General features: G+C 43.0%; 1 protein-coding gene across 1 annotated transcript in view; it reads left to right on the plus strand.

Annotated features, from left to right (window-relative positions):
- MONOS_4774 (putative E3 ubiquitin-protein ligase UBR4) overlaps positions 1-18,754 on the plus strand; it is a gene marked incomplete at its 5' end in the record, with an annotated part of 39,451 nt that overhangs the window by 12,898 nt on the left and 7,799 nt on the right. Inside the window, 2 exons of the mRNA XM_067874872.1 lie at positions 95-9,378; positions 9,451-18,643. Of these exons, the coding sequence (XP_067727018.1) occupies positions 95-9,378; positions 9,451-18,643 (18,477 nt within the window). The remainder of the gene's footprint in view (positions 1-94; positions 9,379-9,450; positions 18,644-18,754) is intronic.

Genomic DNA, 18,754 nt, shown 5'->3' on the forward strand with positions numbered 1-18,754 from the left:
ATTCTTCTGTTTCTTCTTATTTCAATCAGAACTCTTCATCAACTAACAGATGCTCTTTCACTTATTCAATGCTATCATCATTTTTGTCAAAAAGACCAAGAAGTGATACGCTCCTCCATCACAATGATGAAGGCGCAGCACCTTTGATTCCTTCTCCTCTTGAGTCATATCCTGATCCACGGATGCAGAGAATAATGACCTCTGAAGAAATGTGGAAAATGTCTTCTGAAGAAGAGAAATGTGTGAAAAGCAGTTGTTTGCCTCTTTCTTCGAATGACGTGGAGACTGCTGAAGAAGAACAAAAAGGAAAATGGAGTTCTTCATCGCAATTCGAGTCAACTGTTTCTCAAATAGCACTTGCTTTTTCTTTCATTCCAGATCCTGTAAACAGATTTACTATGCAAAACAAGAAATTACGAACTACTGCAAGTGTTTCAAGTTCGATTAACTCTCATGTGGAAACAAAATCGTTCTTTTCATTGAAAACAATACTTCACTCTCTCAATTTCGCTCTGACTCATCCACTTGATGTGAACTGCTCCTTGTTCCATCATTCTGCTTCGTCTCTTGTGTCACCTGTTGACAAGCAATTGATTGAAATGTCTGGCTCATCGTCAAGTGAATTGGCAAACTTTGCTCTTCTTCCAGATCTGCGATATTCTCTTCTTTCTCTTTTGCTTCTGCTTCTCCAAGATGTTTATACTCGTTCATGCTTTGCATCTGCCCTTTGGGAGATGAGCGATGGGGGAGATGAAATGAAGTTGAAACAATTTATGATGGCTCTTCTTTGTGTTGTTGTTGATGAACATATGGAGATGGATGGTAACAAGAAAGAATTGAACAGCCTTTCGACAGATGCGAATAAAGAATCTGTTTCCAATTGCTCAAACTCATCACTTTCATCGACTTCTTCAAATGTTCTTCCGCATTCCCTTCGTTCAATCATGAACCAAACAAAACTTGCCATCACATCTTCTGCTTTCTACAAGCTCAAAGAAAGCGAGCAAGCAGACGAAAGATTATTCTTCTATGAAGCAGATTCTGATGGAGCTGAACGAAATGGACTGTTCTCTTTGGCTTTGAAAAGACTTTGCTGTGTTGTTTTGGATGCTCTCCTCTTCTCTTCCACACCTCTTTCAAGCGAAGATTCCTGGGTATCTCTTCTTTCATCTGATCAGCACAAGAAGAAGATGGAAAGATTGAGACATGAGAAGAGAGGGATGATGGAAGCAGAAGAAGAGAACGAAAGCGAAAAAGACCGAGAACTGTCTGATAAGAAAGTGTTATCAAGTTCTTCGCTTCCATTTACTCACACATCTTTGTGTGATGTTGTGATGCAGTGCTTGCTGCATCTTCTTCCATCCATAATTGTCACAATGGACAACGGATATTCATCCTCTTCTTCATTTTCATTGGATTCACTGTTTTGCATTCCAAACTCAACAACACAATCTCTTTCGTCCTATCACATCTTCCTCTTCTGTCTCACTCAGACATTGGCTGTGAGGACTGGAAGGTTGTGCGATTTAACACAAAAACTGATTTCTTTTATGGATTGGTATGCAAATCTGAATGCAACAGAAACAGAAAACGACACAGCTGGCTGCATTGGAGAGAATGTCTTTCCTTCATTGGAAGAATTGAGAATGCAGCTGATGGAAAAAATCAAAAAAGGAAAAGGAAAAATGGATCAAGCTGGTAATGATAAGGACACATCATCTTCTTCCTCATCTTCTTCGAGCGAAGATAATAAGTCACAAGAGCCAGAAGAATCTGGTGATGCTGCTTCTCCTCACTTGACTTTGCCAGTCACATTTGATCCATTGACTGCACCAGCCAGTTTTCAATCAACGACTCTGCAGGAATTGATGGGTCCATATTTGGAGATGGCTCAGCTGTTGGAAGGAGAAAAGAAGGCAGCTTACAAAAAAGAGGAAGGCAAACAGGAATCATCGGTAAATGATTCTTCAACAGATCGCTTAGCTAACTCGTTCATTAATTCACTTTCTCTTTATTCTTCTCTTTCAATCGATCGACTGAGAGGCCTTGCTGGATTGACACTTTCGTTGCACTTGCTATCTTCTCTTATGCAGCTCACTTTGGGAAATGATGTTACAGAGCGTCTTCCAATTATCGCTGTTGGAGATGGAACCATCAGCAAAGAAAAGCCAGAAGAAAATATGAAAGAAAACGAAAAAAGCGAAGTAAAGGCAACTGATTCTCTGAAAAGCTCAAAAGTTGAATGTGAAGAAGACGAAGCCATCACATCCATTCAGAAGCGAATGATGGAACTGGATCAAAAAGACAAAGAGAATTTTGTGCACAGCAAAACTATTGAATCAAAACCCACTCAAAACAGCAAACAAATCAAGAAACCAGTTAAGCAAGCAGCTCAACGTTCGACAGCCGCATCGAATTGTCAGAAGGATGAAAACATATTGTCACAAATGACTGGCTCAGAGCATCGCTATCGCTATGAGACAAAGATAGATGAAGGAAAGTACTTTTCAAGTGCTGCTGAACGGTACAGCATGTGGCTGGGGGTTGTTCATTGGTTCGCAAAGGTATCTTCTCCATCAGCATGGCTCATCAACACGTTGGAAGGAGATGAACGCGAAGAAAGTGGAGACAAGGAAACTGAAGGAAGCGAGAAAACAAATCCAAACAAAGGAATTTCAAGAAGGATGATTGCAAAGCATGTTGCGTATGTTCAGAGGGAGATGGCAGAGAGGCTGTTGCTGATGTATAGCAAAGGTGTCCTCCCTGCTGATTACAGAGCATTTGATGCATCCAACTGCAATGTTCAATCATGCTCTGTTATTTCTTCTTCAGCAGACAAACAGTCAAATCTCAATCAACAATCTTCAACATCAACTGCAGCAGCAACAGTTAATCAGCCTTCTTCGTTCATTCCACCACCTCCTCCACCACTAATGTTTAACAGAGCATCCGTTGGTTATGCTTCATTTTCTTCACCTCCTGGATACTTCTGTCACACTTGCACACAAAATATGAAGAGCGAAGGAATGAAAGAAAAGATTGAAGAGGACAAAAAGATGGAATGCGAAAAAGTTGAACAAAAAGACAACTCAGAAAAAGAGAATCGGAAATCAAACAAACAAATTGTTGTTTGTGCTCAATGTGCACGTTGCCATCATGGAATGCATGACTTGTCTATTCTTCAGCATTCCGCCGAAAACACATCAACATCAACTGTTTCCTCTTCATCTGCTTCTTCATCGAATTCTTTCATTTGCTCTGATTGTGGAAAGGCCTTTTCACTTTCTCATTTGATGCCGTCTGCTGCAGCATCGAATTCTTCTTCTCTTTCATCTTCTGAAAATGGAAACACATCATTAAGCAATTCATTCTCGTTCTCATCAACAAATAAAGATCTTATTCAGATCTTTGGAGAAGATCAAGACTTCCTTTCCTCTCCTTCTCTTTGGGCTTCTTATTCACCAGACTTTTCTGATCTCTGCTCTCCTTCAACATCTCCTCTGATGTCTGAGTCTGTAATGCAGGTGTTGCATCGTGTCTTTATCTATCTGTTTAGGATGTGGCAAATGAGGATGGCTCTGATGGCTATGAAAGCAATGGGCATTGACTCAGTCAGCGAATTAGAAAAAAGATATCCTCAATTGAGAGAACGCATTGCATCTATTGCTTCTTCATCATCAGATTCTGATCAACTTGAGGATTCAAAGATTGCTTCATTCTGTAATTCTCTTACAAACAAAGCAGATTCTTCTTATGCAACAGCAATAGATGGAAATGTGCCAACAATTACAAACACAGTGACACTGGATGTAACTCTTTCAAAAGTGGAATCTGTCGCTCCTCACAATTCTGAGACGCACTCACCCAGCGGAAAAGGAATAAAGGAACGAAAGCCTTTTTCTTCAAAATTAATTGACACAAGAATGTCGCTGAGAGGATACCAACCACTGTCAAGTTCTTTACCATCAGCATCGAATGCGAGTGAGTGCTCAACATTGGTCTTTAAAGAAGGTTTGAATCCTTCTCTTCTTGTTGTTGAGCAGCCGAATGTTGAGATGTATACTGCAAACGACGAATCATCATCACAAAAATCGACTTCAAACAGTTCTTCAACTGCATATTCACCTTCTCTTCTTTTTGCACAGCCACCTCTTTCACACTTAACTATTGCAACCAGTCAGCCATATTCTGCTTCAAAGTATTTTAAAACACAATCATCCATATTGGAGCTTGAAAGAAAAAGAATGAAAGATATGGAAGAAGAAGCCAATCAGAAATCAAAGCCATCCAAATCATCTTCATCAAAATCATCTTCATCTTCAACAACAGCCTCTCCAGTCCCTCCGTCTTTCTCCACTCCGAAATACACCCCTTCTGATTTCGAACAGCGCAGATATCGCAATCCAATTGCCTTTTTGTCGAAAGAGTTTCTGATTGTTGCTGATAGCGAAGGCGCAAGTATTATTAATGTGAGTACTGTTATGTCTTCGCTTGTCGGAAAGCTGTGCACCAAAGTTGATACTGGAAGCAGCTGCGGAGAGAGAAGCGAAGAGGAACGAGAAATGCTCTTGAAAACAGTTGAGGATGCTGTCAAAAAGTGGAACGGAGAAGGAAATGAAACAATCAATGGAAGCTATAAAAAGGAAGAAGCCAAAGGAAAAGTTTGTAATTATGAGAGCCAAGTCAAACGATCAGAGAGACATAGGTCAGACGAAGAGGAGCATCTCATGCATTTGAAAGGGAGAAACGGAGAAATGGCTTTGATGAGATTGTTTGTGCCTGAAAACAATTCAGAGTCAGCATCAACTTCATCAAAAGCAGGTGATGGACATTCTTCCTCAATGATTCAAATGTTTGGGTTGAGACGTACGAATATTGTCCGCTCGCAATACAGACAGTCTCTTCTCTCAACGCCACTTGTGACATCTTTCATGTCGAGAGCCATTCCAATACGGCCATGGATTTACAACTCTCGATCACTTTCTTCAATTAACACACAACGTCTTTTGAACGGCAAACAGGCATTGAATGGAAATTCGTTGAGCTTCTCTTTCAAGAATGGGAAGCCGTGCATTCTGTACGAGAGGAAGCAAAATCATTTGCTTTGCACAACTTCAAAAGTTAATGAAAATGGTGAAATTCTGTCAAATATTCAAATTCCTGCGCTTAATAATTTGCCTTGTCACCCAATAACTACGCGCCTGGTGACACTTGGGTCAAATGGCAAAGAGTCGTCTTTATCGTATTTATCAACGGCTTCTCCTGCAATTTCATTAGATTCACTGGCAGTTGTGCACATCTCAATTCATCACAAAGTGTGTCAAATTGCAGTGAATGAAAAGATCCCTGGGCTGGTTGCGATGACTGGGAAAAGCAGGTTGTGTGTGCTTTCTTTGGATCCAAATCTGCGATTCTCGAAGATTCTGCGAGATATCAACGTGGATCTGCACTTTGACAGTATTTATGAAGATGTGGACAAAGAGAAAGAAAACAAAGATAAAAAGAAGCCTGGAAAGAAGCTGCCACCTCAGTCTTCTTCTTCTTCAGATCGTAATTCGAGCCAGCCAAGAAGAATGCAGAGAGGAGAAAACGAATACACCGCCCTCATATTCCCTCTTCGCACTATTCTGAAAGTGCAATGGCTGAACACACCGAAGCCTTATCTTGTTGTGTTCACTCCTCTATCTATTCTCGTATACGATATCGATAACAGACCATCAATGCCTCTTTTGTCTCTGCGCTTGCCGTCGTATTCGAGTGTGACTACGGCTGCATCTTTGTTGAACTCAAGCATGGAAAGTGGAAGCACGCCAAGTCCAGAAGCAGTCAGAGATATGAAGAACAGAATTTTGAATTGCATCGTTGATGGATGTGCTGTGGAAGTGGAGGATGATATTGAAGAAGAAGAAGAGGAGGAAGAACAGAATGAAGGAAGAAGCGAGAGAAATGGAGAAGAAACAAGATTTAATCAAAACTCCAAGCATTCTAGTTCTTCAATGCGAAAGACAAAGAACGTGATTGTAGCAATTGACGGAAGAGGGTCTATTTTCAAACACGAGCTGATTCTTCCGTCGTTCGAATACGACGATTGGCAGATGCTGATGAAAGATGATCTGAAAGAAGAAATCAATCAAATGGATGGCGAAAACATAGAAAAAGCAGAAAAGCTGAAAGAAAATTCGGCAGAGTCGAAGGCTGAATCTAAATTAGCTTTTGAAGAAGCGACTGAACTACCACAAATTTCAAATCAGCAAACAATCAAAAAGACATTACACGTATTTTGTTCATTCAACAGGATAAAGAATTTGGCAGTATCTTCTTCTACTTCTTCCAGCTCATCTTCCAATGCAAATGCAAATGATCAATTCACAATGAACTTTTCACTCAACCCTGCTCTGCGCACATCTGTTCATGTGCAGCATGAATTGTCATCTGATTCAATTGGCAAGAATAAATTGGCCGAAACAAATGAAAAGCAAGATGTTGCGAAAGCCTCGTTTTTGTGCGGATTTAAGGACGAGTTTTTGTATCAAGTGACATTTGATCTGAAAAAGTCAAAGGTTATGTCGATTGTTCCTCTTTTACACAAAACAAATGCAAAAGAGCAGAAAACAGCTTCTTCTTCTTCTTCCACTGCAACTCCTTCGAAGCAAAGTTCAAACGATAGTAAGTATTATCAAAGCTCCTCTTTTATCAAATATTCATTATCATCACCATTATCGTCACCTTCTTCTTCCTCATCTTCAGATTCAAGTGAAATCTCTGTCAATCCTCCATTGTCTTTGTCAGTGTCTGCATGGGACATCCCTCTCGTGTTCACAGCCAGTCGCAACACTCTCATCATTTCATCAGCATCAGGCGCACCAGCCAGCATTTCTCTCTCTTCTCTTTCTTCGCCTTCTTCTGATTCAGAAGAGTATTCGAATGGCTCTTTCAACATTGTCAACAATCGAATCATCAACTTCGATCGCTCTGTCCTTTCCTGCTCTTCTTGGAGATCAGCTGTGCAATCATCATCCACAGGCTCTGCCTCTTCTTCTGCCTCAGGCACACACATCATCGGCATGTCAGTCCTTCCTCCGTCTCCAAATCTGCTTGTGATGCGTGACATTGTTTCCCTCACTGCAAGCACATACCACTACTTCACAACTGCCCTTTCCTCCTCCTTTGGCAGCTTCAAGCAGTCAGTCAAGACATTGATGGACAGCCTGCTTGTTAATGGCCCCACGTTGAGATTGCCTGCACAGCCGAGCTGGCAAGCAGACGCAATGCTTGGTACATATGATGAGAGATGGGCTGGTTTAGAGGAAGAAAGAAGGAATGGAAGAAGAGCAATCAGCAGAGGAAGCAACTGGAGAGACATTGATGAACAATACAGCTCCTCTCTTTCACAGCCGTCTTCTTCGTCTTCTTCAAATCTCTTCAATCGAAATGGCAGCCCAATCAGCTATTGTGTCGATGCATCAATGGCTGGCCGCTCAACAGAGTATATGGAGAGATTGAGTCCAGCATCTGCTGCCACCAGCCTCGTTGCATCGTCATATGTTATGAGCAACAAGAACGACTCAGCAGATGCTCATTCATCTCATTCAGCACTCAATGCATTTGCACTCTCAACTTCTACAGATGAGATGAAAGCAAGGCAGATTTTGGGTGTTCATTCACCTGACTTCGTTCCTTCTACTGCGTCTGCTACTCAAGGCACTAAAACTGCACAGCCCACATCATCATCGTCGTCTTCATCATCTTCATCATCTTCTTCTAATTCTTCTCCTCAACGGGACATGAATGAGATTGCAATTGAACATGCCAATTCACTCAGATCGACATCTCCTCTGCTGTTGTGTCTGATGTGCGACGATGGCTCATTAACATTCTTGACATTCAACAACATTCTTCCTTCTTCTCTCAAAACTTATGCAGAAGCACGATTTCTGCAGTCGAACAATCCAATGCTCAACAACTCAAGCTCTTCATCAGCATCCTCGTCTTATTCTTCTTCAGCGACTGCTTTTGACTCATCCTTCAACGTGAACAAACCATCTCGTGTGCCCACGCTCCTCCATCCATACATTCGTGATTCTGAAGCCTTTGCCTTTTCTCCTCTTTCGACTGCTTCACTTTTCCCTTCACTCCCTCAGCAGCTCCCAGCTTCAGCACCTCTTCTGCCAAATTCCCTCCTTCCACAAGCATTGGCAAAGTACGAAAGAAGAAACGGATCCTCATTGAAATCGTCACTTCCTTCATCATCTGCATCTTCATCCCATCGGACACAGAGCCTTCTTTCCTCTTTGCTCCATCAGCCGCCGTTTCTTCCTCTCAACATCTTTTCGGAGTCTCTCGCTTTTTGCGGTACAGCTGCTGTGTCTCCGTTGCATCCTGCTGCTGTTGCCACTGCTGATTTGTTGCTTGCTTCTGCAAAGAACTCATCGTCATCATCATCTTCTTCTTCTTCTTCCGCTTCCTCTTCGAATAGCTCACTTGCTCCTTATGATTCTGTTGGAAAGCAGCTGGACATTCTGAAGGTGATGGTGTGTGACATCACAGACGACTCTGTTTCAAATGATGAATTGCCCAAAAAACAAGAGAAAACTGAGAATACTGGAAAGACAGATAAGACAGAGAAAAAGAAAGAGAATGATAAATCAACTGATGCTTCAAGCAAGACATCAGCATCATCGTCTTCTGCTGCTGCTTCTGTTTCTTCTTCAGAAACTCCCGTTAATCATCCATCTTCCATGATGATGAATTTGTATGCAACTGAATACACCAAATTCTGTTCTCCTCCTGTTGTCTCCTCTTTAACTTCACAAATTCCTTGCCAGTTCATCTTTTCATCTCTGTTCTCCCATCCAACGATTGTTAACACAACGGCAATGGAAAAACTATACCCAGAAAAGAAAGGGAAACTTTCCTCGTTGGATAAAGAATCTTCAACTGAATCTTCTACAACAAATGCTTCTGCTGCATCAACAGGAACATCATCTGAGTCTTCTTCTGCATCTTCCTCTGCCATCTGCGCCTGCTCCTCTGCTCCAACTGCGAATGGTATGCCTCCTCATTCTCTCTTCGCATATCGTTTTGTGGAGGCCAGCACAGAAATCGGATATGCTGCCTCATTCAGCGGTACTCTTTTGGAAGAAGCATCAGAAAGCAAAGAGAAGTCTGGAGATGCTTTGGAAGCGGAAAACAGACTCAGAAAAGGAGAATTCGTCAGGTTTGTCCGCACTTTGGCTGCTTCTTCTTCTTCGATTGAAGAGAGCAAACAAGAAGAAGACAAGCCAACTGAAGCAAAGGAAAAGGAGAATGTTGAAACAAGTTCATTTACGCTCAATGCGAAAAACGGGATTTCACGCAACGTGGAGCTTGTTGGATACAGTTTGTATGTGAAAAACAACAGCATGAATGAAGTGGATGTTTCAATAAGACCATTTTTGCCTATTTCACCAGCAAAGAAAGATGACAACAGCAAAGAAGACACAAAAGATGATATCGAAAATGCTTCAGCTGATAATTCCTCTGCGTGCAATGGACATTATCTTATTAAGAAAGGAGAAGAGAGATGGATAGATGCACCATTCAACTTGATAGGCTCAGACATCACATTCAATTCAGATTCTTCACCGCGTGCAGACCACATATCCATCCAATTCACTTCTGCATCAACTGTTACTTCTGACTGCATTCTCGATCTCACCCTTTCAATCCGCTTGTATGGTGTTCCATATTCCATCATGCGCTTTTTGGGCTTCTATGAAATGAACATGAGTGACCCACACTGCTTGACTTACTCAGCCAAATCGGATTATTTCGCACTGCGAAGCAAATTGAAAAGTCCAGCTGATCAAATATTCAGAGTGATGAGCTATGCAACGCTGATGAGTGGGATGTGGAATGATTGGACAGGAAAAGAAAAGCGGTTGAGAGCAAGAGAGCTTTCGGAGAGATTGATTGAAGGAATCAGGAATGCAATGCCTTCTGCAAACGAAAAATCATCTGATCCATTGTCTTCCTCAGAAGCCTGCCCACTTTCTCTTTCTAACATTTTGTTGTCTCAGCATCTTCCACAACTCGCATGCCCATCAGCTTTAACAACATCTACAGCAGAATTCTCAACACAGCCAGATGTTCTTGATGTTGCACTGACAACTGTTGAACATCCATTCCTCTTAATGAAGGAGATAGAAAAGGCTTTGAAGTCAATGAACTGTTCATTCAGAAAAGACAATAAAGATTCAAAAGAAGAAAAAGAAGAAACTCAACCTTCAACGCAGTTACAGTTGGTTAAGTCAGACAACGAAAAGTCTGTTGCTGATGAGCAAATAGTGAAAGTTTCAAGTGCCACGAACAGAATGTCATTTATAGCTTATTTGAAGAAGCTTCGAAAGAACAAGGAAATGTTTGTTGGGGCATATCCATCCTTTGTGTTTGAACCAGCAGTGTCGAACTATCAGTCCAACATCATAATGCTATCTGGATCAAATCTTGCATTGAAGCATTCATTCCCTTCAGTGTTTATTTCGTCTCTGTTACCAACTGTGTCTGCTCAGATGTACATGCTCTATACATTTATCAAGACTCAAACTGAGTATTCATTTAATCATCTGACAAGTTCGAACAAGGAAAGCTCACGTTCCTCTCATTTGCGTCTCCAAAAGCCGTCACTCGCGATGACACCTGAACGTGTATCCACTCTGCTGTGTGTTTTCCTGCGCTTCTTTATTCCTCTGATGGATGTCACAATACTCGCACCTGAACACGTCATGGAGTGCTTGAAAATGCACTTGATGGACTACATGGTGCTCAATCTGCGGAAGGAGTCCGTGAGGAACAAATTGATGAAAGAGCGAAAATTGACGCAAGAAGAAAAAGATGAAAAAGAGATGGAAGCAAAGAGCAACGATTCAATGTTTGCTTTTGCAAATGATCCGATTTCAGCTGCATATGTGATATCCTCTCTTCCTCGCATTTGCATGTTTCTGTTTGCGTTTTTCCTGAAGTATCTACCTTTGAAGCTGGCAGCTGTTCTTGCCAGTGGAAGGTTGATTGTTCCATTCACTCAGATGATTCTGATGGATGGGCAGTTGAGAATCGAATGCATATCGACAATACATCTGGCGAAGAAGCAAGCTGAAGAAGCGCACAAAAGTATAGAGGTGCCAAAAGAGAGTAATGGAATAAAAGCATCCACGAAAACTGACTGTGAAGGAAATGAATGCAAAACCGCATTTTCAACAGAAATTGGAAATGCTGATCAAAGTGAGGCACTTGAATTAAGTTCGAAAATAATATCAGCTGTGAGCCCAACATACACTTTCTTGCGTTCTCTTCTTCTTCATCCAGTGAATTTTGTTTCAACTGCATTTTCTTCCGCGTTTATCAAAGCATTGAAAAGTTGGAATATGCACTTTGGAGATTATATGATTTTATCAAGTGCGAAAGAGGAAGCAGGAAAAGAGGGGACAAAAACCGAGGAAGTGGAAGAAGGTGATGATGGTATTGAAGATGGTAACGAAAAGGAGAAAGAGACAGAGACAGAAGCGAAAAGCGAGGAAATGATAGAGAAGGAAGAAAACGAAGAAGAAGAAGAAGCGGAAGACGAGAAAAAACAGCAGGAAGAAACAAGCACAGAAGATGATATTGACTTGTATTTCTGTGATGTTTGCTCCAAAACGCTGAAGCCATCAGATGTCAGATTTCATTGTACTGTGTGTGAAGATTACGACGAATGCGAAAGCTGCCACATGAAGCTTTTGGCAGGCGAAAAAGCTAAACAGAAAAGAGGAGATGATGAAGAAAACACTCATCTTTCTTCGCACAGAATGATCGCATTTGTTAATAAAGGAAAGCAATCAACGCAAACATCATCTGCTTCTCCATCATCTGCTGTTGTACCTGTGCTGTCAGCATCTTCATCCACAAAACCGCCAAAGCCATCTTCTGAACACAAAATATCAGACTCGCCAAAGCAGATTGTGCTGACACCTGCAACTTCTCCTAAACAGACAAAGTCTCCAAAACTTCATTCAATCTCATCTTCTGATTCTCTTTCAGCTTCTTCTTCTGCTCCGTCATCTCAGCCATGTTACACAACATTCACAGCATTTGATCTGATGTATTCCTCTTCCTCCTCAGCCAATCCAAATGTTTGTCATCCTATTTTCTATCTTCCTCCTCCGTCTGTTCTCTCGCTCTGCCCAACAGTAGACATCTTTGGCATTCCCTTGTCTTATGTGCCATATGCCCTTCTCATTCACTTCTTATCTGAATTCGCTTCAAGTAATTCATTTGCACGAGCTGTTAAAGATATAATGTATTCTTCAAATGATTCTGAAACTGATACATCGTCTTCTTCATTAAGTGATTTGATTGCTTCAATGATCCCACACCACACTCCGACCATCTTCTCTTTGGGATCTCGAGTGCTGTTTCCGTTGGCTTCTGTGCTTTGCTCAATGCTCTCTCAGCCACTCTGTTCGCATGAGCCTCTTTTGGATATGAACAAAGAGAAGCTGATTGCAAAGGTCGTCACATTCGCTCTGAAGGAAAGGCATCGTTTTCTTGACGAGCCTGCTGAAGGCCATTCAACCAGCAACTCGTCTTCCAGTTCTGATTCAGGTGAGGTTGTTCTCCCTCCGCTGAATCTGAAGCTTCCGGATTGGATTCAGCTGTGTGCCTGCACTCCTGCCAAGCACACGAGACAGGAAATGATTAGCAGTCTGCCATCAGCACAATCAGTTCTTGCTTCTTCTTCAAATGCAACTTCATCTTCAGTGAAGAATTCATCTGAGACATCTGCAGACAGAATGAAGCTGCATCCAATGAACTCCATAAACTACACTGAATATTCATCTGTCGATGTGTTGTTGTTGATTGTTTTATCTCAGTCACTGAAAAATCCATTCAAATTGAAAGAGGAAGGAAAAGAAGCGCCTTCACAGCCTTCCCCAGCACCAACACCTTCGCCATCAATATCTCCTCCTCAAACTTCATCTTCACCTCCTTTGCCGGCATCAGCATCATCATCATCCTCCTCAACTTCAAATTCATCATCTTCTTCTTCTTCAAGTGTTGCAATGCCATTTGCAGTCACAATCAGCTCCTCCTCAAAGCCAATGTCTTCTCTCTTCTCTTCTTTCTCTCATTCTCCCTCATCGTCTCTCTTGTCCTTCCTCCACACATCCACTCGCTCTTCTCCTCCATTTGTCAGGGCATATCCACCAAACCCTGTGCAGCATGAGATCAACATCCAATCTCTTTCAAAATGGCTTGTTGTCGATGGAATGGCTGAGTGGCTCCTTTCAGTTGCTTCAAACATCATCTCCCGAATGATTAGATCTTTCAAACGATCAGACGAGTTTCCTGAGTCGTTCAAAATGGCAGCATCCACCTCGTCTTCTGTGGAATACCCTCATTTTGCCTCAAGATCATCTTCTTCTCCACGCTCCAACTTCTCCTCTGCCATCAGCACACTCCTCATCTCAACAGAGCTGACGAAGGATGTGCTTGGCGACTCGTTCCCTCTTTCACTGAATGATGTGCTGTTCACACAGGATGAAGAGGGATTCCAGCAATTGTGGCTGGTCGCTGCTCTGAGGCTGCTGAGGGAGATTGTGAGGAACAGCGATGAGAGGAAGGAGAAGGAGACGTTGAGTGCATTTGTCGACGGAGAAGAGGCAGAACGGCTGACAAAGGCATTTGAAAAAGAGGGGAAAAAAGGTAAAAGACACGAAAAGAAGAGAAATGAAGAGAAGAAAGAAGACAAAGACAACAAGCAGAAAGAGAAACAAGCAGAAGCGGAAGAAGGCAAATTGACTGAAAGTTCTTCTTCTTCATCACTTCCATCTTCGACAGCTTCTTCTCAGCTGACAAAGCTTTCAGAGATGTTGCATGTTCCTCCACAGTCACGTATTTCTGGCTCTTTGATATGCGAAGTGGTTGTTTGGGCTTCTTCACTCAGCGATTCACAGATTATCAAGACGACTGCAGGAGATGTGTTAGATGCTCTTCTGTATTCAACATCTGCTCAATCATCATCAGCAGCAACATCGGTTTCTTCTTCTTCTTCTTCTTCTTCTTCTGCACAAAAGACATTTTTGCCATCTCTGATTGCCTCTCAGCTTATCCTTGCAGAAGGTCTGTTTTCTGTCCGATTTCTGCAGCTGCTGTCTCTGATGAAGATGACTGGGTTGGAATGCATTGGAGTGTGGAAGGAGTACAACAGCGATGTTTTGAGTGTGGCTGAAGGAATACGAACGATTCGAAGAGTGTTTCCATCTTGCCCGGAACTCCCGAAATATTCGAGTTATCTTTCATCATTAGCAGCTTCATCAGCATCTTCCTCATCAGCTGTTTCAACAGCTTCATCATCAATATCTTCTTCTTCTTCTTCTTCTTCTTCTTCTTTGTCTCTTGTCAAATCACCTGCTCAACAATCATTCAACCAATCATCCTTCATTGGAAGCGATGTCAACTTTTCTGCCTTTGGTGCATTTAGTGTTCCTTCATCTCTGTCTTCGCCTTCCTCTCCTTCTTCCTCTTCGTCTTCCTCTTCGTCCCGCTCTTCTGCTTCCAATTCTCTCTCATACACACAGCTTGTGTCATTGATCCATTGCCTGAAGACAATCCGTGACACATCCACCAAGTCGCATCAGGGTTGGAGCATCTTCTGCCTTCTCCATCCTCATTTCCTGCTTTCTCTGATGCATCTCATCAATTCACTTCCTTCTCAATGTGTTGAATTTGCAGTTGCTCTTATTTCACAGCTGCTGCAAACGATGGGGCAAATTGTGATTGTACTGGAGGATAAAGGAAAGGAAGTGAAGGAAAAAGACAATGAAATCAATAAAATGAAAGAGAAAGAGAAAGAGAAAGAAGCAAAAGCAGACAAAGTGGAAAAGACAGAAGAAGAAGAGTATAAAACAGAGAAAGCAGAAGAAGCATCAAATGATGCATCACAGTCACAATCAGTGCAGAGTGGAGGATTGTTGCTGCCTCCAAATCTCGCAAACGAAAAAGAGAATACGCCAAATCATCCAACAGAGGAAGATAAAGATTTAACTTCGTCAGCTGAATCTGAAAAATCATCAACTTCTGAGCAAGCAAAGCCAGTCATGGAAATGCCTTCATTTGTCAGCAGCCATCCTCAGCTGCATTCGCTGCGCTCTCTTTTGATGCAGACGTCTCCTTCTTCTATGTTTGCGCCGTTCCTACTGTCTGTGCCGTCTTTCCTGACAAACACCATCTGCACTCTGCTTGTCGACGGCAGCAGCAGTAGCATCCGCTCAGAAGCAGCCAATTTGCTGTCTCTTCTGTGGGATGCGCTGACATTTGAGCCATTTGGGGAGAAGTGGAATGCACTCGACAGAGAAGTCGAGATCAGATCAAACACTCTCCTCACTTCCACCTTCAAGTTCAGAGCACCTGCTGCTTCTGTTGCCTCTCAGCTGTTTCCATCCTCTGTCACTTCTTCTGTCCAGACATCGATTTCTCCTCTTCCTCCGCAGTCATCATCTTCTTCTCCTTCTTCCCTGTCTTCTTCGCCTGTTGCATTCTACCCATTCCCTTCACCCAGAGCTCAGCTGCTTTCGATGATTGTCTCTCTTTTGTGTGAGTCAACGTCGCTTGGCAGCCATTCGGCGCCTCTCTTTGCGCTTGTCACACGTTTTGTGAAGGAGACGAGTCAGTTCTTTGGAGACGAGTGGAAGAGGCTGAACGAGGCGAAGAGGAAGATTATGGAGCAGGAGATGAAGGAGAGAATGGAAAGAAAGAAGGAAAGCATGAAAAATGAACAAATTCCGAGCATCGAAAACAAAAGTGAGAAAGAAGGAGAGAAAGTTGCAGCATCGACATCTTCATCAGCATCTGCTTCTTCTTCTCCATCTCTTCTTTCTCTTTCACATTCATATTCTCAATCACCATCGATGTTTTCTCTCTCCGCCAAGCAGCACAAGTATCTCATCCACCGCACTCTGAGCATCCTCACCTCTCTTGCCATATCTGCCTTCACAAAGCTCTCATCCCATCCAAACACATTCATCTACTCCAATCTGAGGCACTTCCTCTCCATCAGCGACCAATCATTCTTCCTCGACAACGACACCTGCTCCATCTGCTCCTCCTCCTCTTCGACTGACAGGCCATTCGCCGTTAAAGCAAAAGACGTGCTGTCCGATGAGAAGAAGCTGTACACGTCGAACAGGCTGCTGATGAAGTGTGCCTATCCAATCGAAATATCCAAGTTCACATTCAGAATCGTCGAGACACGGCCAGTCAACCTCGACTACCAGGCAATGGCAAGATTTGGCGTGGCTCCTCCTCAAGTGTCGCAATCATCATCGTCTTCTTCTTCGAATTCTTCGTCTGGCTACTCAACATCTCCTCCTTCCTCATCTTCTTCTTCCCCATTCTCTTCTTCACTCGCATCCAAACATTCTCCTTCGAGTTCTCCTTCCGTTGCCACCACTGAGAACTACAACCAGCTGGTGCTGACGAAGTTTGTGAGGGGGCTGAACTTCTACATCATCCAGAAGCCTCTCACAACTCATCTGTCGCATCTCCGCAACTCCACAAAGGAGTGGAAGAAGATGGCAACTGTGCTCCTTCCTGCCAATTCAACTGAATGCAGCATCACTTTCCCATCCACCATCATCGCCTCTGCTGTCATGATCGAGTTTTTGGAAGGGCCTTATCTGAATCCTGAGCCACCCGATGCTCTTCCAACAGACCCACCATCGACTGTGCTGTTTGAGAAGCTGAATTGCCCCGTCTGCCACAACCCCTGTCAGACAAGGAAAGGAGCATGCCCATCCTGCAAAGACAACTGCTACCAGTGCAGGTCGTGCCGGATGATCAACTACGAACAGCCAAACTCCATTCTCTGCCCTGACTGCGGGTACTGCCGCTTTATGAAATTCGACTTCAGCTTTTTGATGAGGAAGAGCACTAACCCGATGCCTGTGGAGAATGAAGAAGAGAGGGCAAAGGCTGTCTCAGAAATAGAGGCACTGAGTGTGGAGAGAGACAAGCTGAGCAAGCAGATGGATGCTGTGAGAAAGAAGATCATTGAAGCAATGAGTGAATGCGAAGGAGGGCAGACTGCTTCATCGTCTGCATCGTCTTCTGTGCCTGTTTGGAATGCAGATGTGAAGGCGAATGCTGTTTCATCGAAGGATGCTTCTCTAACATCTTCTGCCTCTTCTGAGAATGCTTCTCTTTCTGATCAGTTTGCACTCTGCAATTTGAAGTCTTCTGTTCTGACAACAACACCTGTTGGCTCGTCTTATGTTCTGTCGCCCAATGAAACCTCGTCCAATTCATTGGATGTGTCCCTCTTCACTGAAGGCACCTCTTCAAACAGCACAAAATCTGCTGATGTTTTGTCTGAGTCTTCGTATCTTTCTGAGTTGTATCGCTCAAACTCTTCTTCCTTCTCCACAACCTCTTCGATCCTTCTCCAGAATCTTCCACAAGATTCTATGCTTCGTCCAATGCTGAAATCATCTTCTTCACAATCTTCTTCTTCTTCCTCGATATCGCCTTCATTATCATCTTCACCATCTCCTTCCTCTTCTTCCTCTTCTTCTTCTTTCTCAGTGTCCATTCCGTCCTCAATCCAAACCAGCCATGTTAATCCTCCGATCATTCGCTTGGCTCATTTGTATTTCATCGAAGCAGCTAATCTCTCTCAGCAGCTGTCTTCTGTCACATCTTCACTCAGAATAGCTAAGCAGGCACTTCAAGAATACTTTGCCCAGGTTGATGAGGAAGAAGAGGATGAGCAAGACGAAAGTTCAAATGGCGATGGAAGGGACAGAGCAAGAGGAAGCGATGGCAGCATTGTAGCACCTTATTCATCTTCTTCTCTGTCTCATCTTCAATCACATCATCAGCATCCAATGTTCCTTCTTCACTCACGACGCCAGCTGAGCAATCACAACTTGCGCGAGAGTGAAAAGAGAGCTAAGCAGCCGATATATCCATGTTCTGCCTTCTTCTTGACAAACTTCTTGCTGCTTTCATCTTCACTGCCACCTGATGACACACTCACCCTCATTTCTTCTCTGATGAATTCTCCTCAGTTCTCTTCTCATCTGCTCACACAGCATCTCATTGCTTCTTCTTCCTCTTCTTCTTCTTCTTCTTCAGGTTCTTCAGGTTCTTCATGCTGCTATGGCTGCTCATCTGCTTTTGCATTTGCTGCGTTGCGTTCTCTTTCTTTGTGCTTCAATGCACTGAAAGACACAGACATCCTGAAATCGATGGTGAACTCTTCATCGTCCTCTCATTCGACGATGCTGATGCCATCTGCCTCTTCTCTTCCTCCTCCGCCTTCTTCATCTTCTTCTTCATCTTCTTCCTCTTCTTCTGCTCTTTCAGGTGCCTCTCAGCTTGCCCGCTCTCTTTTGACTGCTGGCATCTCCTCCTCTTCGCCTGCGATGCGTGCGCTGTCTGTATCCACACTGTGTTCTCTTTCATCTGGCTCTTCTTCAGTCACTCTTTCTCTGCTGAGTCATATTCAGCAGAAGGTGATGTTTGTCATTGGCCATTCGAGAGAGATGAGTGTTGCACAGACTGTTGGCACAGAAATGGCCTTCCTTGTCGAGTGGTGCAGATCAGTCGACGACCAATTCTGGATGAGCAGGTGTGTTGTCATTGAAGATATGATAAATTGAATCTTTTGTTTAAAAAGAAAAGGAAAGAAAGAAATATATTTGTAGAAGTTTATTTTTATTTACAGTTTATACATTTGCCA

This window comes from Monocercomonoides exilis (assembly GCF_001643675.1).
Source record: "Monocercomonoides exilis strain PA203 chromosome Unknown scaffold24-1337568, whole genome shotgun sequence".
NCBI classification, from domain to species: domain Eukaryota; phylum Preaxostyla; order Oxymonadida; family Polymastigidae; genus Monocercomonoides; species Monocercomonoides exilis.